Source organism: Siniperca chuatsi, linkage group LG16 (assembly GCF_020085105.1).
Source record: "Siniperca chuatsi isolate FFG_IHB_CAS linkage group LG16, ASM2008510v1, whole genome shotgun sequence".
Lineage (NCBI taxonomy): Eukaryota > Metazoa > Chordata > Actinopteri > Centrarchiformes > Sinipercidae > Siniperca > Siniperca chuatsi.
Genome location: NC_058057.1, coordinates 15,661,360 through 15,681,361, shown reverse-complemented (window position 1 = coordinate 15,681,361; position 20,002 = coordinate 15,661,360). Strand labels below are relative to the sequence as shown.

General features: G+C 38.7%; 1 protein-coding gene across 3 annotated transcripts; it reads right to left on the bottom strand.

The window, feature by feature from the left end:
• Positions 1 to 409: 409 nt before the first annotated feature.
• Positions 410 to 14,640, bottom strand: si:ch211-225h24.2 (uncharacterized protein LOC564539 homolog). Of its 3 annotated transcripts, XM_044168884.1 has the most exons (5): positions 14,203 to 14,640; positions 8,966 to 9,022; positions 4,569 to 4,727; positions 3,643 to 3,758; positions 410 to 2,262 (listed from the first exon to the last, which is right to left on the bottom strand). In XM_044168884.1, exons 1-5 carry the CDS (start codon positions 14,287 to 14,289, stop codon positions 1,830 to 1,832), a joined length of 852 nt encoding a protein of 283 aa, XP_044024819.1. In that variant the 5' UTR covers positions 14,290 to 14,640; the 3' UTR covers positions 410 to 1,829. The 3 variants fall into 3 exon arrangements, with proteins under 3 accessions (XP_044024819.1, XP_044024820.1, XP_044024821.1); XM_044168885.1 differs by lacking the exon at positions 4,569 to 4,727 and having other exon boundaries at positions 14,203 to 14,632; XM_044168886.1 differs by lacking the exons at positions 4,569 to 4,727; positions 8,966 to 9,022 and having other exon boundaries at positions 14,203 to 14,637.
• Between the last annotated feature and the right edge of the window lie 5,362 nt (positions 14,641 to 20,002).

The following is a 20,002-nucleotide window of genomic DNA, read 5'->3' as shown; positions in this document are numbered from 1 at the left end:
GTCATTGACACAGGAACAAAGTTTCATGATTAATATTCTTCCCATTATGCCCCAGTCTCAATTTTTCTAAAGGCTGTTCAATGGGAAGTAACTTGCTATGCTATAAAATTTGGAAAATTAAATACTGTAACAAGAAATGGATAGTCACACTTGTGTGCAAATTTAAAGATTTGTAAATTGAGGCAGTGTTATTTTACAGAACAATAATTTCTGTTATTCCATTTTTACACAAGTAACTATGTTTTTCAAGTGGCTGGCCAGCTTTGCCTGTTGATGAAGAACTTGGGCAGGGTGTTTCTGTTTTGGCCACTATCAGTGAAAACCATCTGGGTGGTGAAAGCAAAGTCCGGTAAACCAAGGCGTAGATTTACTCCAGACTGCAAAGTGTTGAAAGAAGTAGAGCCAGACAGTCAAACTAAATCTTTATTCTGCTTGAGAAAATGTGACCCAGTCTTTTAGTGAATAAATACAGGATGCAAGCATCCCTGGAAGCGGACATGTATCTGTGTACACTTCTGACTGCAGTGAAGTAGACGTCAGTAGCAAACTAATTCAGTACAAAGAAGAGAACAGAGAAGAAGAGCCCAGTGGCATGAGGTTTCTCATTTACCTAAAAGAAAAATCATTGTAGAAATGATATTACTCTACATTGTATCAGTCCAATAAAATACACAAATATTCAAACAGCATTAAAGAATCAACCAGCTTTTTATAATGTAGCACACAAACACTTCTGCTGCTCCTGCTGGTGAAGCTAATGACATCCAGGGACACTGGTTTGTAGCTGGAAACCAGGAAGTGACTCAAAGGCTGGTACAGCACAGGTGCATGCTGGGTTGACCCAGCCTTCATTGACATTGCAGTGAGCACAGCAGGTTTGTGTTCAGAGGATGATTTGGTCTAGTTCAAATTTACAGCAAACACATGATGTCATTGTATTGATACAAGGCACTTCACAGGCGCATGGAGTCACTGCTTTTCTTGAGAAACAAGTATACACAGAGTTTGGCTTTTATCTTTTCATCATTACATATTGTATTCATATTACTCAGCATCAGATTTAAACATGTATCAGTCTATGACACTGTGGGGGTTGCATAGATTTTTTTTAACAACCTCATTTATTGCCCCCACATACTCCCAACACAACAACAGAACTTCAGACCTCCATTGCGATGCCAACTGTGATTCACTAAAACAAATGTGCGTGCATGTCTATCCACAAACTCACTTTCTCTCCTCTTCCTCTTTACCTCTCTTTCACACACACACACATGCGCGCATGACTGCACAAATTTTAAGCCCATTATTGATGTATATATTAAGGCTTCAGACTCACATTCTTCACTCAGATGCTGTGACTGCATGGACAAAAAGGAAGTGGACCAACATAAAGTCTTCAGTAGCAGGTTTCATTGATTCTTTACCATTGACAGCAATAATAATTATATGAAAATCACTCCTTTCATTTCTTGACAACATAAAATATCTAAATGCCAGGCCAGTGGATATCACAGTTAAAATGGTACAGTAGTTTTAAGGCTTTTATTTGTTGTAATTTACAGTTTATGTCAGTGATTCAAAAGTGGAAGTCCTGCCAAAAACACCTAAGCTGACATATATTGTCTTCAAGGACTTCAAAGCTAAGGACAAACATCACGTGTTATTTTCCGGGCTTGACTACAGCATCTCAATACCAGTTGACATTAACACCTGTTTTTCATCCAGAACTAGACTACGGAGACAAGCAGATATTTGGTTTAGGTCTTCATCCTCTTTATTGATGGTATGTAGGTGAGGAGGGAGGGGTATCAAAGGTAAAATGGCTACTATTTAAACCCCTCCCATGCACTTTCTGACACAATCCCTCTGCTCATCCTGCTGATGCCAGCCAGCTTCACTTTGGCGCGGGCTGTCCACCTGACAGCGGCTGTTGAATCCTTGGAGTCCGACAGGTTAGCATAGTGGGAGGAGTCCTCCTCAAGACCCCGGCCCCCCCAGGAGGCCAATTCCAACGGGAGGCCTAGAGAGTCGGGGAAGGACACAGGCGAGTCCCCTTCCTGGCTCTTGTCCTCTGGGCCTTCTTCGGTCACAGTCACATTCTCCAGGCGAGGTGGCTCCCAGCCCTCCATCTTCTCCAGTTTTTTGGTGGGTGAGATCTGCTTCATCGTCATGGTAACGCTCTCCCAGAAACAGTGTCCCTTCTCTGGCTTGTCCTTCTTTTCCTTCTCCTTCTCATCATCTTTGATTTTCTTGTGAGACCTTTAGAGAAAAACAGGGAGGAGAGAAGCACAAACTTAAAAAGCGGCTGTTGCAGTGCATGAAATAACCAGTTGACCTCTCACATCTTAACTATAAATAGGACTGACTGGGTGTGTATGAGACATCCCCATACAGCAAGCCATTGTATAGGAATTCCCGTTTGTTTGTCACAGCGGGTATGATTAATTTAGGTTTTCCTCTTCATACATGTCCCACTTCCTCAAGGGGTCTGAAAGTTAGTAACTGCTGGCAAATGAAGCTCTGTCTTACGTATAAACAAATACAAGTGGTTGGACATGACCCCATTATTTCTAATCAAGTGTGTAAATATTTTTGCTACACACACTTGACGAGTAACGGCTACTGAGTATATCCCCCTTACAACGATGTGAACCAGGAATGATCTGGGCAGGTCAGACATACATTTTACATGCTGGTAGTGACACCAATCATTTTTAGCACAAAGTTACATATAGCTAGTATTGTTGAAAAGTATTTCGATTTGAATTTGCGTAACTGAACTTAATTTGACACTAAAATAGACAAATTAATTCATTGGCAGGACAACTGTGGGGGGCATTAGGCTTCAGCAGTAGAGAATATCAACTGAATGTTGACTGATATTTAATATGTAGCCCAATATCTAGATTTAGTATTCATGTATGACCTTTAGAGAGCAAGCTGTCAGTAAACATGGAGTTACAATCGCTGGTGAAAGAAGTATTTTGATCTTTCACTTAAGTAAAAGAAACCATACCACCATTCAAGTCATTAAAGTCCTGCCTTCAAAGTAAAAATACTTACTAGCAGCTAAACGTACTTAAAGGAATAGTTAGAGATTTTGGGAAATACGCTTGGCAAGAGTTATGAGAAGATTGATACCACTCTCATGTCTGTACGCTAAATAAGCTGGAGTCTGCAGGCGGTTAGCTTAGCTTAACATACTGAGCCTGGCTCTGTCCAAAAGTACAAATTAGCAAGCTTTAGAGGTGCTAGTAGGCAGGTTTTTAAACTTCGGACAGAGTCAGGCTGGCTGTTTCCAGTCTTTATGATAATCTAAGCTATCAGCCTGCTGGCTCTAGCTTCATACTTAGCACACAGACCTGGGAGTGGTATCGATCTTCTTGTCTAACTAAGAAAGCAATGTATTTCCAAAATGTCAAACTATTCCTTTAAATATCTTAAAAAGTACTCATTATGTGGAATCTTATAAGTTATTGATCCTTTAACTTATAAGCATTTACAGAGTTGTTTCTGGTTGAGATGTGATGAAGATAGCATATCTTCACCACATGTTTAGCATGTCACAACATATCTTCATCACATGTTTAGCATGTAAAAACACAGTGAGTACACAGAGTAACACGTGTAATGGCTCACCCTCTTCGGTCAGCCAGCTTTACTCCAGTCAACAAGAAGTGCTCGTCATCTTTGGAGGAGAACATCTTCTTCTCCCTCCTCTCTTTCTTGGACATGATCTTCTTAACCTTGGCCTCCTGACAGAAAAGAGAGCATTTGATTTTGAATTGCAGTGCTGAAATGATTACCCTCATCTGTTGTATGTTATCTTGCTATCTCTGATGCATATTTGTGAGTGATTTATGCTTCCCGAAGAGGGTTATTTCATAAAGTCAACTTCACTATAATTTAGAATAGCAGCCTTATATTCATACTGATGCATTTTTTGAAATTCTGTTATGGGCTTCACTGGCTCTGAACAAATGAAGCGTGCTCTCTCTCAAACATAAATTATGTATACATCCATCATCCATCCATTTTTAAACCCCCCTTAACAAAAGATCAGTATCACGCAGGTAGAAAGAAAAAGGTTTTTCTGCAACACCAGTCTTCCTTAAAGGAATAGTCTGACATTTTGGGAAACACGCTTTTTTGCAGAGTTGGACGATAAGATTGATAACACTCTCATTCATGTCTGTATGGTGAATATGAAGCTACTGAGAGGTTAGCTTATCTTAGCACAAAGACCTTTGGATAGAGCCAGACTAGCTGTTTCCAGTCGTTATGCTAAGCTAAGCTAACTGGCGGCTGGCTGTAGATTCATATTTACTGTATAGACATGAAAGTGGTATTGATCTTCCCATCTAACTCTCGGCAAGAAAGAGAACAAGCGTATTTCCAAAATGTTGAACTACTCCTTTAAGGTAAATTTATAATGCTACAACCAACTATACCAGGCAACTTTTTTTATTGCTGTTGGAGTAAAACCTCATAACTACAGATTCAGAGTTACAAATAGATAGATACAGAGAGAGAGCTTGAGTGGCATTGACTTGGCAGTAACGTACGGCACATTCCAGTGGAAGACCCTCCACTCCCTCTGAAACTCCCCCGGGCTCCCCCGTCACATCAGAATTCCTCCCTGCCCTCGCAGCTTTCCACCAAGCACAGATACTGCCCTCCACAGCGATTATGGAACAAACTTTTGGCTCCCTTTCTCTCCGTGCCTGGGAAGAATTCACAATGTCAACTGTCAACGTTTACTCCTACTAACGTTCGTGCTCATTGCTTTACCGTTATCAAAATATTCTCAGTACACACAACATTATTTGATGAATGCATCTGACCTTGGCGACCCCAGTAAACGGTTCTTTTGTTTCTATATTTTACCTATCAAGGAGGTGCTCAATTCAAACCTGAGGATGTGACAGTGGCTACAACAAACAAACAACCAGCCAGACATGACAGCAGTCATCCCTCAAACCAAACAGGAATACGTACAATAAGATCTGTCACCAGGTCTGACATCAAGCTTCAGAATATCACATTTTAGATAACATGAACTTATACAGAACAGTTTGTCCTACTGGTATTCAGGCCACACAAGCTCTACATTTGGTCTAACAAACACGTGAGAATATTCATGACCCCACTCATGATCTTTCCTCACATTCAAAACTATGTGACATTTGATGGATGTTTAAACACTTTACTCAGAATAACTTTGGTATCTCATAAGGAGACCTGTTGCTGATAAATGAAAAAACAAATCCTCCTCTCACCTCTCATTGTCATGAGGGTAAGAACGCTGGCAGTTTCTTGGAGTTTATTATCATTAAAAAACTTTTACAACATTTCGTCTCAGCTATTTCAATACCCTACTCTCTCCACTGTCTCTGTCACTGTCTCACTCTGTCTCTCTCCTCGCTCTGCTTCTTGTTTCCTGTGTGCCGTCAAGTGTAAACTGTGGATCAGATTTACTGTAGTTGGAGCTTTGAAGAGCAGAAACCAGAGATGCCAAAGCAGATTGAGTTTATCTGTGTGTATATGTGTGTGCATGAACTGTAGCTGAATTCCAGCTGTGTATGTGCATGCATGTGTGCACATACAGAGGCCTGCCTAATCATCATTCTCTTCAGTATTAACCTCCGGGCCTCTAGATCCAAAGCAGCTCAGTGCCCAGTAATCTCTCCGGCCAAAATGTAGGTAAACCAAGCAGCTCACTGAGACTCGCTGTGTGGGGGAGCTTTACCTACAGCTCCACGCCTGGCAGAACAATAGAGCTCTTATTGGATCAAATTCTTCCATCCATACCCCAGAGATGGAAGCTGGGAAATTAAAGAGGCATTTGAATTTGGAAATATTGCTAATTCTGTTTATCAGACACAATACAGTTGTTTTAGAGACAGCAAGCAGGTCATTGCTTTTGGAGGTTATGTGAAAGCCTTGTATGTACTTTGCATGTACTTTTAATGGGTTCTGATCCATCTACAGCCTTTGTTGCTTGACATTTTTCCTGTGTCTCTCTGCTACATGCTATGCTTTAGGGCTGCACCTAACGATTGTTTCCATCATCACTTATCATCGTTTATTTGCTTTCTTGCCAAGAGATTGATATCCATCCATTCAATATGAAGCTACAGTCGGCTAGGGGGAAACAGCTAGCCTAGCTATGTTTGAAGGTAACAAAATCCACCTACAAGCACCTCTAACCTCGCCTCCCTAATTAACATCCCTAATGTATCTTGTTTGTTTAATCTGTCCAAAAACCAAGGATTAAAAATGACAGGTTGTGCTTTTACATGGGTTTAAGTGCCCGCTAAGCTAGCTGTTTCTCCTTGTTTTCAGTCTTTCTGCTAAGCTAAGCTAACTGGCTGTAGCTACATATGCACCATATAGACATGTGAATGGCATTGATTTTCTCATTTAACTCCCAGCAATAAAATTAATAACTGTATTTCTCACAATATCAAACTATTCCTTTTGATGATTTATTGAAAAATTGTTTGTTAATTAATTTGCTGCTCAACTAATTGGCTGATCACTTAACTGACTTATTGTTTCAGGACTATTAAATATAGGCCTAAAGCAGAAGCACCATTAAATGGGTTGCTATAAATATCTTGAGTTTCATTTCAAAATTAGATATCCTCCATTTAACAAATGACCTGTGCCAGGTTGACCACCATAGAAGTTAGTCAGATTATGGCACAGTGTTGAAAGTCCTTTAGGACATCTGCTTATGAAATGTTTTTAAGGGTGAAATCAAGAATGTTTTGCAAGGCTTGATTAATTTTTATGTTATACAGCACTGTAGAATGAAACCCCCTCCATCAGCCTTTTACAGTGAAAGGTAACCTCAGCTTCCAGGACTCCATGCCTACTTTGTGTGTCCTAATATGAGCATAAAACAGCCGACGGTGGAAGAATTGTGGCCTTCCACAGTGTCAGAGCAGTCTGTGGCTATTTTCAGCCTTGTTTTTCTTCCATGGTGATTGTTCCCATCCAAAAGGCCCAGCTCCTTGAAATAATGCTGTATTTCCTTCCCTTCTCCAGCCCAGTCACCCTTATCCTCACAAACAGGACAGGTCATGAAATATGTCCTGTGAACTAAGTCACCTACAGTAGCTATACATACAATAGGAAGGCAGCCAGAGTTCCAAGATAAATATATTTTGAGTATGTGAGGTTTACACTCAAGCTTTAGGCGGTTAGAGGAGTTCAGACACGACCACACCTTTGAGTAAAGACTTGTTGTCAGTACAGATCAGGAGATGTTACATATCTCTCATGAACAATGACACAACACATAATTTCACTCACACACTCACACACTCTCTCTCACACACACACACATTGTTTGGAGTGGGCACAGCTGCAGATAAAGTTTCCTACACACACAAAGGCCAGTTGTCCTCAAACCCGCATCATAAAACCATTATTTACAAACCTCAATCAGGTAGCACCCTTAAAGCTTTTAATTAATGTCTAAGCTAGTAGGACTTGTGTAAATTGGTTGTCAGGAAACATGCTTAGCACTGTCCAATGAAGAGAAATCAACTATGTAAATGGAGAGTCATGGAGCATCACAAGCTATAACATAAGGGGCCAAAACATAAGTTTTAGGGGCCAAATTATATATTAAGCTTAACTGTCAATCCTTTGTAAATGTACGTATGACTTTCTTTTACTTATATACGCATGCGCACATCAGGAAATATGTGTGTTTCAGTGTTATATACAGTATTGTCACGTAGTTTAGAGTGAGTGGGGAATATCCGATTACACTAAGCTAACCGACTTATTTGGTCATACAGTCTAACGTTATGGGCATAACATTTTGTAATTTAACATATGTAAGTGTAATTTTAAAATTGTTTCATCAAACAGCATTTCAATCAAGTGTCAGGTCAGATGTGTTGACGAGACTCCACTACATCTTTTACTTTTTACTAAAAGGGTAATATGTTAGCTTGCTAATGTATTACCCTTTTACTAAAGAGTAACATTGTTACAACAAAGTCAAAAGTGGGCAGTCAGAGAGGTTGTTAACATGCCAACAGTTTATCCAGATCATCACAACCACTTTATTTGTAGGTAACGCTGAAAGCGTGGAAACGTGAAATATCTGCAATAATCCCACATTACACACGAAATCTGTGTGCACACAATTACAGAAAATACACTCAATCAAAGTAGAACCAGGAAGTTGGTCCGTAAACTGTGATGGATGTTTATAACGGACATTTTGGGTGATAATTTTACTGTTTAGCTTTAATTTTTTCTTCCATATTAGTTTGACTAACCTTCTGACTGGGTGTGTTTCTTGTTTCTTTGGGGGGTTTTTTATGTTGTTGCAGCGTTCTCACATCTCAGCAATTAACTTGGTGAGTACAGTGTTATTATTACTGATAAAAATGATGGCTACAACTACTAATATAAGACCCAAGTTGTAATAAAGCAGAATTATCCTTTAAATCGTTACCCTAAACTACAGTGACCCTACTCCACAGTTCCAAACTGTGAGTTTTCAGATAAAGATAACAGTACAAGTATACACACACATGCGCCATAACAACAAACAAGACAGTTTTCCAGTGATAAGGCTAAAGATAAAGCAGGGGGTGACAGCTGAAGCTGGCGTGTTTACAGATAAACACTGCAGCCTCAGCAGTCCTCTGACCCTCCTGCTTTACCTCAGCTGCAGTGTGAAACACTCTGTGGTTGGGGTAAAGGATATGGATGTTTTTGGTGACATAAGATTGATTCTTTTAGGGTTGCACAGTGTGATGTCATAAGTGCGAGCATGTGCACGTTGTTAGGAAATAAGAGCATGTTGGACAATGGCAAATCTTTAGGGGGCAACTGTCAAACATAAAATGTGTAAATTGAGTAGAAGTTTGGAAGCAAATAGTGTGTTTGTGTCTGTTTTACTTCCAAATAGCAGTGAAGTTGTGCTGTTTACCTTGGATACTGCAGTGACAGCTTCCTCCTCCTCTTCCTCTCCTTCTATGTCTTTGTCCTGAGACACACACACACACACACATACCCCAGCAGTGAGTTAACACAAATAGCAACCCCCAAACACAAACACACCCACACACCTTCCACACTTTGCGGCAGGGATGTGTGTGTGTGTGTGTGTGTGTGTGGAGTGGAGTGTGTGCAGGCTTTCCTGTAAAAGAAAGGGTAACCTTTTTTAAAGCTGTAACATAAACACACTGTGTTTGGAGGGATAGATGGATGGAGGACTGGGGAAGATGAGGGGAAGCCACTGAACTCAGAGGGCAGATTCATGACCTATCGCATCAACAGTACATGACACTATTTGGGTATATAAGTGGATCTATGTCTCCAGACTTTTTCCCCATTTTTAATATATCCTTTGTATAATATTTGTGTTATAGTTTCATCGTTTTTATTGTTTTATGTGAAGCACTTTGTTTTGATGAATCTAATAATAATAGTGATAATGGTAAATTAATACAGGCCTGAGACTTGAGAGTTGGACTTGAGTCACAAAAATGTGGTTTTAACTTGATTTGGACTTTTTTCTCTTTTTTTAGGAAGTCACACCAGACTGTGTTTTGTTACATGCAAGTATAATGACAATAAAGTTGATTATAAGTGAATTAACTTGAAACTTCAAAGCAAAAACATTCAAATCTCAAATGGGGCCCTAATAAAAAATTCTTAACAAACGGAAAGTAAATCAGACAGCCTCAGGTAGGCCTTTCATAGTCCCACACCCTGAATTGACCCCTCAAGGAGGTATATGGACATAGTTACAAATAAAAAATATATAGATACAGAAATAAAGTAAGTGGACAGCTGAACTTGTTTACACAGTCTTAGGACATATAGTCAATAAATTTTGACTGATATTAACAGATGTCATAGATTTGTACTCTGCCTGGCTTATGACTTGACTTGGACTTGATCCAAAAGACTGAAAAACATTAAATCATAAGAAGAGGGCAGCAAGAAGTCATCAGACGTGCAGCTGAGCCTGAGATTACTGAAGTAGAGCCAGAATTCCTGTAAAATGATCAAAGCTGTAAGAACGTCTAACATCTAAGGACTCCATGAGAGAGAGAGGAGGAGAAACGGCAATTGGACATGTCTCAGCAAAGTCTGCTGGGTCTCCGCCACATGAGCGGATCAAAGACGCACTCACACATACTGATTGCTGACTACTGTTAGAGCGTAAAAGCATTAAACAACTTGGAACAGAGGGAGAGGGTGAGGGGAGGGGAGATTCAGGGGGAGAGAAAGTAGTGTTTCGGGGGAAAAACGCTCCTAACAACAGAAAGCAAGAGTTCTGCTTTCACACCTCAGGGGGCCATTTTTTCTCAGTCTGTCTCTCTTTCCCTCTTTGACTGTGTCTGTGTGCGTGTAAATGTGTGTGTGTAAATTTTAGTGTTGTCTTTAAAAAAAGCCGGATTACTAGGCAATAAAGACGCACAGTGAATTTCAATCCAAAGTACCAACAGTAGTCTCCAAAGGCCATTGCACACCAAATATACTCCATTCTCCAAACACAGGGACTCTAGCACTCAAACACTAGACCAAATATATTTAAAGGAATAGTTTGACATTTTGAGAAATACACTTATTCACTTTCGTGACGAGATTTAGATGAGAAGATTGATACCACTCTCATATTTGTACACTAAATATGAAGCTACACAGCCAGGACATGGTTAGCTTAGCTTAGCATAAAGCTTAGCAGTCTTTGTGCTAAGATAAGCTAACCGTCTCCTGGCTGCCGCTTCACACTTAGCATACAGATATGAGAGTGGTATCGACCTTCTGGTCTAATTCTAAAAAAGGCGAATAATCATATTTTGCAGAATGACGAACTATTGCTATAAATGTAAAAAGGCTTCAGACAAACCCTGTTTTTTTGGCATCCTGATGATTTGGTTTTAACTTGTAAGACAAAACTCACAAACGTTTGATTTCCACAAATTTAACCCTACCCCTTCAACAGATGATCTACTCAGCTTTACCTTTCTGTTCCCCACCACTAATGATTTAGATGTGAGGCCGTCTGAAGTTATTGCTCAGACCTGATCTGTACTCTCGTGATCCCACTTCACAAAGAGGGCCCCAGCAGTGGAATTAGAGTGGTGTTATTGAAGTTTTCAGGTGTGTTACCGCTTTAAGCCACAGACAAACAGGCACACACACCTCCTGCAAGCTCACAGCTGCCTCTTAGAGCCTGTTGAACTTCAGCAGAGAGTGAGTTGTGAGAAAGCAAGCTGCGGCACAGAGTCTATACTGTAGTCGCCCTAGAGCACTGTGGAGGGAGGGCTGATATTAACTTCAAATCCTGCATTTTCTCTCCTCCCTTTCCCCTTTATGCTCTCCCTCTTTTTCCTCGGTGTGTCTATGGATGTATTATCCCTTTATACTTGTCTGTCTCTGTTTGTGTCTGTCTGTATTGGTGACGCTGATGTACAGTTTCAACTCATTTGATTGGCACAACATGCAAATCATCTGTTCTGCCATAAAACAAAAACAGAGATAACAGGGAGTAAACAACATACACAAGAAAGAGACCTACTGTATCTTGTAATGACTATAAGTAAACATAACATTTTGATCAAGTGATTTGAGAAAATACTACTTTGTACAGTACAGTTTGTCAAGCAAAGTAACAGAGGTGAGCGAAAGGTTAGAAAAGCAGGCTTGTGGGTCATTGGTTCCATCCCTGTACCACTGGGATAAATGCTAGTGGAAGAAAGTGAAAGAGCAGTGCTTGTGGTGCCCTTGAGCTGAAACAATTAGTTGATTAATTGGTCATTAATTGGTGATTAATTAGTCTATCATCAGAAAATTAATTGGTAGAAATTTTGATAATCGATGAATCGTTTAAGTCATTCTTCAAACAAGAATGACTGAAGATTTTCTTTTCTTTGAGTTTTAAGATGATAAAGTATATATTTTGGTTTTGTTGGTCGTACAAAACAAACAATATGTCAAAAGGCATTCTGGGGAATTGTAATGAGCATTTGTCACTTTTTTCTGACATGTTACAGACCAAACAATTCATCGACTGGTCAAGAAAATAATGGACAGATTAATAAATACTGAAAATTACTGGTACCTGTAACCCTATTTTGAACCCTGACTTTCCCCTTAAATGTCTTTTTATTGTAGCTTTAAAGTTGATCAAACATTTTTCTAATTCCATCCGACATGTTTGATTATTGTTGGTGACTTCAGGATCTCCAAAAGAGGCTAAACAGGTGATCGGGACGCAAAGATGCTCCAGATAATCTATCTTTCGCCCTCTCTACTGTGTGTGGTAGCTACTGCGATTTGAACAAGGGGAAGGAAAAGCCTGCATGTCCAGACTGTGTTATCATAACTTTTGATCCTGGCTTCATCCTGTATCACTGCTGGGCTGGATCTGCCTCTTCGCTGTGTTTACAACAATTTATGATCCAAACCCTGACCCCTGGATCTACTTTATTGCCATGGCGACTCGAGGAGACCTCCCTAAAGATTTTCCCAGGAATTCTGAGGAGAAGTTGCTGCTCTGATCTCAGATCAACGCCTATCACCAGAAAGTAGTTCTGGTGACCACTGGAAACAGGCTCACAAGCTGAACTCAACGCAGCTCTTTGCTGTAAAAGGCCCACATGCATTGGTTCCCAGGGTAGAAGTTAAGAACGGCCAATAAAGCCCAGCCAAGGGTCACAGATCTCTACATCACAACAGATGAAAAATGCTGGGAAATGGTGTTGGTTGATCTTCCTGATTGCCTGCTACATGACACATGTGTACATCCAGTGAATGCTGTATGGCAATACACTGAAGGAGCTATAGGCAGTGAATCTGACATGGTTTATTATCACAATTAAATTGAACTTTTTAAATGATTTTTTCTTCTCTGTTGAAATAAAAATGATCAAAAAAGTGTTAACTTTTTGGGTTGACTGCTTTGTGCCTCCTCTTTTATTATTATCTTATTTGTTAATGTGTAGTTTTACTCAATCAAGCTTATTGACATGTTAGTAAGCCACTGAATGCTTGAATATATTGATTTACTCTCTCCTGAAACTTTTCCCATTTAAATTTGACTGATAACCTAATCTATGTTCCACAGGTTAAAACGGATTCTAGTACAAAAAGCTCAAGATCATGTCAGCTTGCTGTTTCTTTATCAGACAGGACTGATGGATACCTTTGTGTGTGTGTGTGTGTGTGTGTCTTGTCATGGCTCCTCCCCTATGCCCCCCAACACCTTGACAAAGCCCAGCTGCTTGCAAGTGCTGATACAGATGATACAGAGAGACCTCACACACCGTTGCTCCACTGAGAAATGTGGATTTGTATGGAGTGTGTTTGTATGTGAGTGTCTATCATTCTCTTCTCTTCACAATAAGTAGACAATCTTGAGCTGTTCCCTCTTGACAAACAAGTGCTATCTGTCAGTCCAAACTTTGATCTTTAAGCTTTATAGGATGCAAATAGATTCAACGTTGACACAAATTTAAGTCTAAAGTTCTTTCTGCTGTACTTTAAACTGTATATGTAACTATACATGTTTTATAACTATAACCTTTTTTATACATTTATGTTGACTTGACTATAGTTTTCCATTTTAATAGCATATTTATTTATTCTTACAGTTTTACAGTATCCATCTAAAACATGTTTGGATTACTTTTATTCTGGGGAGACAATGGGCTATCTCTTCTTCTTTGACCTCTCAGCATTTTCTGTCACTGCTCCTCAGCTGAGATGACATTTTGAGATTGAGCACTTGTCCCCCTCTTCCTCCTCCTCCTCCGTCTGCTATGGTCACTTTTTAGGAAGTTTAGCAGCTTCAATAGAGACTTTTTAATAAGTAATTTTAAAATTGCAGTTACAAACCAGTTTCGTGCCAAGTTATGATCATTTATATCTGGTTTTTAATATATGTATTATTCATTTACTCTATAATAATTTCTTTATTGGTCCACTGTACTGTTCTCTACTGTTACGCCCTTTAGCCTCATTTTGATACACTTGTTCCTAGAAAAAAAAAATCGAGTGAAACGGTGGGCTGAACGAGTGGAACAACACATTTTTGAGTTACACATTAACATTTTGCTCATTTTTTACCCTGATGTTTCAGAAGAGACACCGAACATAATTGACTATCATTATTAGCAGTGAATTGTTTGAGTTCCCTTTCCATCGCATTACCTTGTAGGAGTGATGGTAGTGCCAGGACATGTCGTCTTCTTCTGACGCATAATCCACCAGCACTTTACTCTTGCTTTTCTTGAACATATCTCCACTTGTCGCTGAAACAAGCCGTTTTGATCTGCTGAAAAAGTTGCCTTCTTTGGCCAAAAAAATCTAAAATTCCCCCTGAGCTCTTTCCCGTTTTGTCCGTTTTCAGCGCACCACAGACGCGCGTTCCGCTCTTTTGGTTATTTCTCCAGCAGCAAATCCAGGAGGCTTTCTCTGTAAACAGCTTATTCATTCATGGAGGTGCCAGGAGCTGGAAGGATCGAGCTCTTTTTTTTTTAAATGACGCTCACTATTTCGTAAGTGTTTGGCGTGTGTTTGGTGCGTTTTTACGCAGGCTCGACCACCTGGACCTCGAACCGTCGCTCCTCCCATATCCCCCCTTTCTCCGGTTCCTTGAAGTTGTCATGGTAAAAGGAGGAAGGGGTCAAACGTCTCATCTCTGGCCAAAGCAAGCATCGAGCTACGCATTCATGCAAAATAATGTCAATTTTTCATGTTTCTGAATGAACTGAAGGCTGGAAAAAACACGGAAACGGATATTTGGAAGCTGCTGTCTGACACAGTGAAACACTTTAGTTCTCAGGGAGTCAAATCTGTTTTTTTGTTGGAATTATATACTGTGTACATACAGACCTATGCAGTAGTGGAAGAAGTAGCAATAAAACAATGTAAATATACTCCATTACAAGTCAAACATCTTATGTAAGTATAGTAGAATTGTCAGCAAAATGTACTTAAAGAATCAAATATACATATACATATATATATATATATATATATATATATATATATTGTATTTAATTTAATGCAACATAATGTCCCCTGTCAGTGTTATATTATTATATAAGTTATTATTGGATTATTAACACTAATACATAAACATGTCCTCAGTATTTTAATGTTGCTGCAGGTCAAAGTGGAGCTCATTTTAACCACTTGATATTCGTTTGGCCAGGTTCATCTTTAAGAATTCATGATATTTTATAAAATGTTCATAGTATATGTAAAATGTTAATCTGCAAAGTAACTATAGCTTTCACATAAATGCAATAAAGTAAAAAGTGCAATATTTAACACTGAAATGTGGAGTAGAAGTACATGTACTGTAATGTAAGTACATGTAGGCTACTTGAGTAAATGTCCTTATTACTGTCTAGATGTGTTATATAGTATATAATGTAATATTATATTTATTTATGTTTATAATATGTAATCATATATTGGTGATTGCCTTGCCATAATTTCTCCCATTAGTGTATTTCTGGTCAGTGTTCACCAAAGTGGGATCTGCTACGTCTTTTAAAAAAAAAATCACAAATACAGAAAGACACAAAGGCAACACATAAAAAAGAAACAAACCAAAAATCTAAATCTGTTTCTTGTTTAATTCTTTTAAACAAACTTTTTTATTCAGTCATTGTTAAAACAGTGTGTGGAAGTACTAACAGTAGTTATTTTGGTCAAAGTCCTTCTCTTCAGTTCATCAGTTAGTTCTAGTCAACGTTGTATTTGGGAGTTTTCTCATGAAAGCAGCTAGGTGTGTTTTTGTCTTCTTTTTAATAAAAGGCTAATCTTGTATTTACTATAGACAAAAACTGTTTGTTTTATAAAATAAAATCCACAGCTCTGTATTGTCTGTGAGTTACACAGTTTTTCCTGTTTGGAGAAATGTGAGTAGCTATAATGTTTTATATAAACAGGAGACAGGAATTTTTAGAGTTTCATGTATTTCACTAAAAATTAAATGTCTCTCTCTCTCTCTCTCTCTCTCTCTCTCACTGTCTCTCACTCTAAGACCTCTGACGCCAGGGGAAACAAATGATACATTATGCTGGTGGGCTGAACTCTTAAAAATAGCCACAGTTTAGCTCCAGTTAAGACCACTCACCTGATTCAAAGGTCCTTAACATCCCGTTTCAAAGTTCACATTATACAGTAAGTCAGCGGGGAATGTGGATCATTAATGTATAAGAACTTATAGGAAAAACCAAAATAAACACACAGACTGTTTTTGAGAATTTTGCATCTTTTCTGAGATCTGCCCAGAAAAAAACCTTTAGAGACAGTTGTGTGTTTAGTCATACAAGGTGTTATGCAATGTTTCGCTCAGTGTGTAATCAACATCTAACAACGTAATAATGCTATTACAGTAGTTTCAGTCAGTTCCAATACAGAAGCAATCCAGACCGATACTGAAAACAATGCTTGGCTCTAAAGCAATGTTTTAATATGTAACGTTACTTCATGTCTCTTTGTGTATGTGAGTGCAACTAGGTTTAGTGTCTTCTCTTCATTAGTACCAGCTGACACAAGCCAGCCATCGCTGTAAGGATGTGTTCATCACCTGTCAATGGGCATGTCAGTGACCTTTGACACTGAGGGTCATCAGTAGGTCCACTGTCCATTTGAGACCCTCTCTGGAACGTGCATTCCCACAGTACCTCTCCAGTGGTTATTTACAGTCTAAGTGGCCCTGGTAGCCAATATGTATGTCCCTAATCAATCCTCCGCCCTACAATGACCAGCTTTGACAAATTAGAAACCCCTCTTGTTTTTGGAATCCATGGATCTGGGAGGACAAACTGACATGTACTCCTTTATACTGTATTAGGAGGATGAATTATCTGCTAGACACTGTATATACATATACTGTATATACTGTATATACCATAGAGCTATTTGTAATCTTTTTCAGAAACATCTGAGATCTACTTAAACATGTTTATTGATTTACTGTAGTTACCCTTTAATACTGTAATAAAAACACAGAACTACCTTTGGAAATATATTTTGAGGAGTTTAGAAAGACAATATTTGGCTTACTTACTTACATATTACTCTTGCATACCTTTCTTATGTAAACAATGATCAGTTTTAAGTTTTAATTTTGCTGATTAAATGATGGAAGTGGAGTTGTTAAAAACAAGACTGGAATACCAACCAGCAAAAGCAAGAAACTGCTCTGGGGGCCCCAGGCCCACACGGGCCCCAAAAACTCCAGGTTCACATAATGACAATTAGTTTGGTGTAATTTAATGAATTTCAGATTTGTTCAGTACTGTATGCACCACTAAATTACATTATATACTAAAATGATAGAGGCCTTTAATTTTAACGCCCTATTTTGTTGCGGGGCCCAAATTAAAATCTTGTTTGAGGTCTTTATTGTTTCAATATATATTGTGTCTACATGATGTATTTTGCTAAATAAAACTGTGCATAAAAGTTACCATGGTAACACTTTACTTTAACCCTGCCATTTAGAATTTATAAGCACTATATGAACATTTAATGAATGGCTATTATACACTATAGTTGTGTTTATTAATGTACAGTATTTGTCAACAATTATAACTTCTCCTGTGAAGACATATTTTAAATTAGTACAACCATGTTTTACTATATTGTCATTCATTATTTGTTTATACGCCAGCCTCCACTTATGGGTGCCCACAGGAGGAGTTATAGTTGTTGATAAATACATTAATAAACACTTATATCTGCTTACAACTACATTATAATGTGTTATAAACCATTTATTAATGTTTACATACTGCTCATAAATGCTAAATAGGGTAAATAGTAATTGTAATAGTAAAGTGTTACTGTTACCATAAAGTAATTACTGATCACTCACTAAGGGTCAGTAGGGGCCCACATCTCATTTTTGCCCTTGGGCCCTCTACTGGGTTAATCCAGGCCTTCTTAACAAATACAACATATCAAGATGTACTGTATGTGTGTCGGCATGTACTGTATGTGTATTGTTAAGGAGCATATATATCACTCTTACATCAGCTGTTCTGATCATTGAGACCGCAGGTCAGGTCTGGCAGGGTCAGACAGTCATGGTGGGACACAGCTGGGATTAGCCAACCTGCTTCTAATGTCTCACATGGACACAGATGTACTGTACAGCTTAAACTGCAGATCCAGGCCTGAAGAATGTCTAGGGCAGCGTGCTTAACTTCTTAATTGCTTAATTGTGCTTCACCAAGGTGTTAGAACAAATAAGAAGTGTTATTTGGCAGAAAATGCTGTGCAGCTCTAAAGTTCCTGTAGATCACAGCTTCTTATTATTCTAAAGTGGCCATAATCAATGTTTTATATTTACAAAGGCTCACACACAGAATTATCAGCGGTCTCTGCAGCTCCCCTCAGCTCTACAGAGCTTTATAGCGACTTTCAGCTCATTGTTTTGGTTTCATGGCCCACAACAGTTTTGGTTCACTCTCACCTCTCTCATCAGGGTAGTTTTCAGCCACAGCAGGCAGCTGTTTTCAGCAAAAAAGTTCTAAAAAACTACTGAACACGACCTGCTCAGCACCAAAGGGCAGACAGACAACATTAGCTAGCTGGTGAACATAGTGGAGCTAAAAGAGAGTAAATATTGGACTTAACATTCACCAGGTGGCCAGAAACACAACTCAAAATGAATGATAATGTTGCACCATATCAACCTAAAAGGTGATAATAAGTCTGTGTTGTGTTCACAGCTTGTTTCCACTACCCCCAAGTGGCCAAAAAAATCAATCAGTTATTGTAGGTTTAATTAAATGAAAGTAACACAACTTAAAAAAAGCCAAAATAATCCAGTCTCTTAATTTGTACAGTTATTAGGTTACAGGTTTCCTGATATTAATTAGCAAATCAAAACTGAAGGCAACAGTGAGGTCTTATCAGTGTGTGTGTGTGTGTGTGTGTGTGTGTGTGTGTGTGTGTGTGTGTGTGTATACTATTCCTTGAATTTCCATTAATATTTTGACTTATGAATGTAAAGAATTGCTCAAAAAACCATTACAGAGATCTTTTCTTTTTTCACAAACCGTTCAGTCCTGTCGTGGTCACACAGCAAACGGAAGAAGCCAGCTGAGATTAACCATGACTCAACAACTATCTGATGAGATCCACAGGTCACAGGGTTGTCCAGTACAAACCCACGGGACCGCATCAAAACTTGTTAGCCAAGAACAGAGATTAAAGCTTTAATTACGTTCACCGGCCAACTCTCAAAGCTGTTCCTTTGACTCTCTACAGAGTGTGGCTTTGATGAGCAGTTGGTATCTGAAGAGTGACTTAAAACTGATATAGAATTTAAATTACTGTCTGAACTGTAGGTGTTTGTGCTCATTTTCTTAAAGAGTTTAATTTGTGAACACTGTAGAATATTTTGCATGTCATTTCAATTTAAGGCCTGTTTTAAGTTTAAGTTTTTCCACAATAAGATCAGGCAAGGAAGATCAGAGTAGAAGAAGAAAAGATATCTTTGAGTAAATCATAAAGTAAATAGATTGTGTTTCAACAGGAGACATTGTGGTGCAATTATAGATTGCTTTCTACTGATAGTTCCTAAATGAAGGTCTGTGGATTATCTTGAGTAACCGGTTCATGATTTCTGGAAACAGACATTGCTGTTGAGTTTTTCAAATGTATTTTGTTGGCGCTTTGAGCACCACAAGCCGAGTGCCATGTAGTTCCATTATATTAAAAAAGATGCAGACATCTCTACGGCCAATATCTCCAAAACTCAGCAACTCACACCAAAACAATCAGTTAAGAGGAAATATATATATTTTTTGATTTTCAGGTGAACTGGAATATTAGAGGTTGAAGCACCTAACTCTACAACTACAAGACCAAAGAATCACTATTATGAGTACTTTTCCCTCCTTTAACATTACTTACTGCTTAAAACCCTTTTATTTAACTACTTCTTATTTAGTTTACTCAGTTAAACCTGTTCTTGGTG

Bases quoted from the DNA above. Each gene is read 5' to 3' on its own strand.
- si:ch211-225h24.2 (XM_044168884.1), bottom strand. From the start codon at position 14,289: ATGTTCAAGAAAAGCAAGAGTAAAGTGCTGGTGGATTATGCGTCAGAA. The intron at 3,759-4,568 runs GTACGTTACTGC...CTTTTCTGTCAG, and splicing joins GTCTTCCACTGGAATGTGCC to GAGGCCAAGGTTAAGAAGAT. The intron at 2,263-3,642 runs GTGAGCCATTAC...TTTTCTCTAAAG, and splicing joins AAGCTGGCTGACCGAAGAGG to GTCTCACAAGAAAATCAAAG.